Here is a 5291-nt window from a genome sequence, read left to right on the forward strand (position 1 = left end):
TAGACCCCCACCCAGTCCCACCTCTTCCACTTGCCATCTCAGAACCTTGTCCCCTCTTGTCTGATCTATCCCACCCTTATCACTACTCTGTGTAGAGATGGATGAATTAATTTCAAGAACGCACAAACTTAGCTCAGGAAGGGTTTGTTGGATGAGCTTTAATTGACAGAGAGTCTTTTGGGTTGGTGGAGAAAGGTAGGCTAAGGTGGAGAAAGATTTCACTCCTTTGAACGTCCAACGTCGAGGCAGACACCAAAGTTGGTATTAGTGATGGAGCCCACAATGCTCTTGTCGCCTTCACAGCTCAGTCCCCTCTCACAGGGACATTTGTAGTAAACTCCATAGAGAGACTGGGGAGACACAAGAGTTCTTACATCACTGAACCCATCTGGTTCAGTCACTGTCCTAAGCACTTCCCCTGGATCGAGGCTGCTGCTCCCCACTCTCTGACATGGGGGCTGTAGAGGGGAGGTAAAATCCATGGGAAGCTCCCCTCCCCCCAAAAAAGTCCTATTCTGTCTCAACTTTTGATAGCATGTGGTATAGGGAAGATAGCAACATATTTGGAGTTAGAGATCCTGTTTTTGACTGTGAGACCTTGGATATGTCATGTCCCTGATCTTGGCTTCTGTTTCCTTATCTATAAAACAAGTAGGTTGGATTAAATAATCATTAATCCCTCATAGCCTTAATCCTGTGAACTGCTGGTCCCTAATGAGAGAAGTAGGGTGGGGAAACATCTCAAGGTATCTCTAGCTGTCTCTAGATAGGGTTCCTGACCCCCTCCTCCCCCTTTCATCTCATTTAGAACCAGTAAAACACAAGATCATAAGTTAACAGTTGGAAGGCTTCAGAGATCCCTTCATTTTTACAGATGAGGAAACTGAGGCCTAGAGAAGGTAAGTAAATTTGACCAAGATCACACAGAAAGGAAATGACAGAGGAAGAATTTGATCTCATGCCTTCTGACCCCAAAACCAATGATTTCTCCACTATACAACATTGTTTTTCCACTTACATAACTGGAGACAGTATCTTGGATGCCCTGGGTGATAATCTCTAATCTTTAAGAGTAGGGCCTGGAGTCAGAAAGACTCTTCTTCTTGAGTTCAAATCCGGCCTCAGACACTTACTAGCTGTTTGTCCCTGGGCAAATCACTTAACCCTGTTTATCTCAGTTTCCTCCTCTATAAAATGAGCTGGAGAAGGAAAAGGCAAACCACTGCAATATCTTTGGCAAGAAAATCCCAAATGGGGTCATGGAGAGTCTGACATGACTAAAAACCAAATGAATAACAATTATCAGAAGTGCAGTGCCAAGGTCACCAGATTAGGAGTCAAGGAATTTTCGACCTATTTCTATCTCTGTCACTAGGGGCCCTGTCCAAAGGGGTCAGTGTGATGTAATGGAAGAAATATTAAATTTAGAGTTCAAAGACCTGGGTTCTAATCCTAGCTTTGCCGCTTCCTACCTATATGACCTTGGATAAGTTATTTTCCCCTCTCAAGGCTTTATTGTTAGACTAAATAATCTCCAAGGTCCCTTATAGCTCTAAACCTGATTCTAATATGCTTGTGATAGTCATAGGGTCATGGATTTAGATCTGGAAGGGATGTTGGAGGTCATTGAGTCTAAATTCCCCATTTTACAGGTGAGGACACTGAGGCTCAGGGAGACAAGATGACTTCTATCTAGGGTCACAGAGGTAGTCACCTGTGTCTGAAGCAGGATCCAAACTTGGGTCTTCCTGATTCAAAGTCTATTGCTCTGTCCAATCCCCCCATCTCTTGTGTGACCCCAGGCAAGTCAGTAACTTCCTTGTCCCTCATTTTTCTCATCACTTAACTTCTCTGGGCTTTACTTTCCCCATGTGCAAAAGGTAGAGATTGAATTGGATGATCCTTAAGCCTCCCCACTTCAAATATATGACCCTGTGATTCTTGTTGGTTCTGAATGGGAGGAGAGGAGGGGGTGGGGAAGGGAGTCCTCCCTAAATCGAAGAAGATGAACTCAATAGCCACTGAGGTCACTTCTGGTCCTAGATTTCTGATTATTCAATGAGGCTGTTCAGAACAGGTATAGCAAAAATGCCAATAGCAGCAAAAACAGTTAGGAAGTTAGGAGACCTGAGTTCCAGTCCTGATTCTGTCAATTAACTACATGACCCTGGGTAAGTAATTTCTCCTCTCTAACCCTGTTTCTTGCTCTTCTGTCTGTCTGTCTGTCTGTCTGTCTATCTATCTATCTATCTATCTATCTATCTATCTATCTATCTATCCATTTCTCTATTTTTGTGTCTTCCTCTTTTAAGCCATAAGGTAGGACCAGATGATTCTCCTTCTTGAGGAAGAACCCTCCCATTTGGTGGCCCCAGTTCCAGCCCCACTCCTCACCCCCACACCCCTCTACTATTTTCTTCCTTTTTTCCACCCTTGCCCCAAGCATCCTCGTTGGCTACTCACTCTGGAAGAACATTCACTGTTCTCAGGCGCTTTCACAGCACAGCGGGCCAAGCTCAGGCCACTATCCCGGTGGCAGCACTTGCTCTTACACTGCATACTATTCAAGCACAGCTCCCCATTTTCCTGTGATAAAGCATAGAACCCCCAGCGCCAGTCAATCTGGTGAAAGTCCCCAAGGGACTAGATCAGGGGTGGGGAACTGCAGCCTCAAGGCCACAAGTGGCCTTCTAGGTCCTTGGGTGCAGCCTTTTGACTGAGTTCAAGTCCTTTTATAAGGGGATTTATTCTGTGAAGTTTGGATTCAGTCAAACGGCTGCACTTGAGGACCTAGAAGGCTACATGTGGCCTTGAGGCTGCAGTTTCCCCACCCCTAGACTAGATGTAGGAAAGAGTGTGTTGGTAAATTAATAATCAGGATCTCCTTGGAAAAAAAGTAATTATGCACACACACAGATACACAGACAGACACACACACACACACTTTTGAATCCTATTTGAATTATTGATTTCCTCAAGTCTTAGCCACTCTGATCAATGATCCAAGACAATTGTAAAAGACCTATGATGAAAAAAGTAATCCACCTCTGTATAGAGAACTGATGAATTCTGAGTACAGTCTGATGTTCTGCATCACTGCACATGTATGGGTATCATTACTGCTTGCCTTCTCAATGGGAGGGGAAGGGGTTGGAGGGAAAGAAGAATCTGGAAATAAAAAATTTTTAAACATTAATATTAAAAATAAATAGATAAAAAACTTTTTAAAAAAGAGATGTTTTTCTTAACTCTAGACAATCAGCAAAACAATAATTCCAGTTTTGATTTGTAGCATTTGCTGATTTCCAGGGTCTAAATGCTCACTCTGAAAATTTAACAATTGGCTCTCATAAGCTGGTTAGAGCTGCCTCCGACACACTCCTATTTCCATGTTCTTTAAAGCTTCTTCCAGGTATAGAGGCTATGACTTAATAATTCTCTTCTCCTTTGGATTGCCTGTCCTCAGAAAATGTGCCCAAACTGCAATGATGGAGACCTAATTCCTTCCCTTGCTTCACTTCCCCTTTCCCCTCTAGGTCTGGATCATTTATATGCCATAAAGGTCATCAAGATTAGAAACTCGGGAGGTCAGGTCTTGGTTCAATATTCTGCCCATCTCGGCAGGCACCCTGGTCCATTTCTGTTATATGTGGGTCAGTTATTCTGTACTCTTTAGTACTTTAGGCTCCCTTAGGTGGAATCTGAAGGTTATAGTTGGCTTACCCATAGGCAAGATTTGTGGCTGCCTATGAGGTATATAAAATGAACCCATTTCCCAACTCCCAGACAAATGCCATATTAGCTCTTTAATGACCTTCTGAAGAGCTGTGCATATTTTTGTTTTGTTTTTTGGAGGGGGGAAAGGCAAGGCAGTTGGGGTTAAGTGACTTGACCAAGGTGACACAGCTAGTTGTGTCAAATGTCTCAGGATGGATTTGAACTTGGGTCCTCCTGAGTCCAGGGCCAGTGCTCTATTCACTGCACCACCTAGCTTCCCCAACAACTATGCCTTTTGACTGGCTTAAGGATGGGGTAACTCATTAACCCATTAGGACCCCTTCATACGCTGACCTATCAATTTATCAGCTAACGTGTACTTTGGAAAGAGAAGAGCAGGGGTATAAAGAAGGCTAAGTTTTGTTGGGGAGAAAGGAGGGATAAAAATCTGAAGCATGGGGCCCTGCCTCAGGGTAGCCCAGTTTGGGGTCATGGATACTCCCTGGGCAGCTGAGGGAAGAGTAGAGTGCTAGAAACTGAAGTTTGTCTGGAGGAGAATCCCACCTGGTGAGTTAGCTGGATAAGGTACTCTGGGACAGCTTAGATATATAGTAAATCAGTGGGATTTGGGTAAGCACTCACCAAGGCAAATTAGCCCAATGTTGATTCTTGGTAAAGCTGCGTACAGCAGGACACGTGTTTGGTACAGCATCATGGTGCAGGGTAGACAGCACGAAGCAGTGTAAATGCTTGCTATATCCATGGGATATAATGTAGCCAACTTGGCAAAACCACAGGCTACAGTGTAGAAGCCTGATAAGGTATTGTGGCATTGTGGTTGAAGGTACGTGGAAGGAAGTGCCCTGAGCTCTAGCCCTGATGGATTATATGATCTTGGACACGTTATCTCCTCTTCTCTGGTCCTCACTTTCCTCAGTGAGGGTCTTGGATGACGGTATCTCCAAGAGCCTTTTTTCCTAGCACTTTGGTTCTACTACTGCTATTAGTCATAGTTCTGCTGAGGACCAGCCAGCTCCGCACAGAGATGAGAAGCTTTGAAGAAGATTTGGTGAGGGAGCTTAGTAACCCAGGCTTAGGCTTAGAAAGGAAATCTACCTTTTGGGACTCAGAAGATGCAGGAAAGTTTCTCTTACCAGGTTGATGACCAGGCCCCGAGGGTCAGGGGCAGCATAGGCTACAGCCAGGGAGATCAGCAACAGGATAAGAACCTTCTGCATGGTAAGCGGTGGTGCTAGGGAACACAGCAGGATCAGTGGAGTCTGAGAGTCAGGAGACTGGGCCTGCAGTGACCCTGTGGTTCTGATAAATCCCGTTCCTCCTTCCCTCGTGATCAGCCTCTCCCAATCCCATGGTGCCTCTTATCTTCTGGCATGCAGGTGCACTATAGGCCAGGCCAGGAATTCCCATTGCCGGTGGAACCATATGGCAGCTTCCCAGTCAGCCTGTGGATCTTCTGACACTGTCTCTCCCGCCCCCTCTCCCCCCATCTCCCAAGTGTCCTTGAGATGATGTCCAACCTCGTAACCCAGAGTATGGCCCCCTAGAAGGGCTTA

At 45.1% G+C, this 5291-nt stretch overlaps 1 protein-coding gene across 2 annotated transcripts; it reads right to left on the bottom strand.

The window, feature by feature from the left end:
• Positions 1-218: 218 nt before the first annotated feature.
• On the bottom strand, positions 219-4955 carry CLPS (colipase). 2 transcript variants are annotated; one of them, XM_069073713.1, is made up of 3 exons: positions 4872-4955; positions 2464-2586; positions 219-350 (listed from the first exon to the last, which is right to left on the bottom strand). In XM_069073713.1, exons 1-3 carry the CDS (start codon positions 4953-4955, stop codon positions 219-221), a joined length of 339 nt encoding a protein of 112 aa, XP_068929814.1. The 2 variants fall into 2 exon arrangements, with proteins under 2 accessions (XP_068929814.1, XP_068929815.1); XM_069073714.1 differs by lacking the exon at positions 2464-2586.
• Between the last annotated feature and the right edge of the window lie 336 nt (positions 4956-5291).

Source organism: Petaurus breviceps, unplaced genomic scaffold (genome assembly GCF_028583685.1).
Source record: "Petaurus breviceps papuanus isolate PSGF00001 unplaced genomic scaffold, PetGlider_PUasm1.0 90865, whole genome shotgun sequence".
Classification (NCBI taxonomy): domain Eukaryota; kingdom Metazoa; phylum Chordata; class Mammalia; order Diprotodontia; family Petauridae; genus Petaurus; species Petaurus breviceps.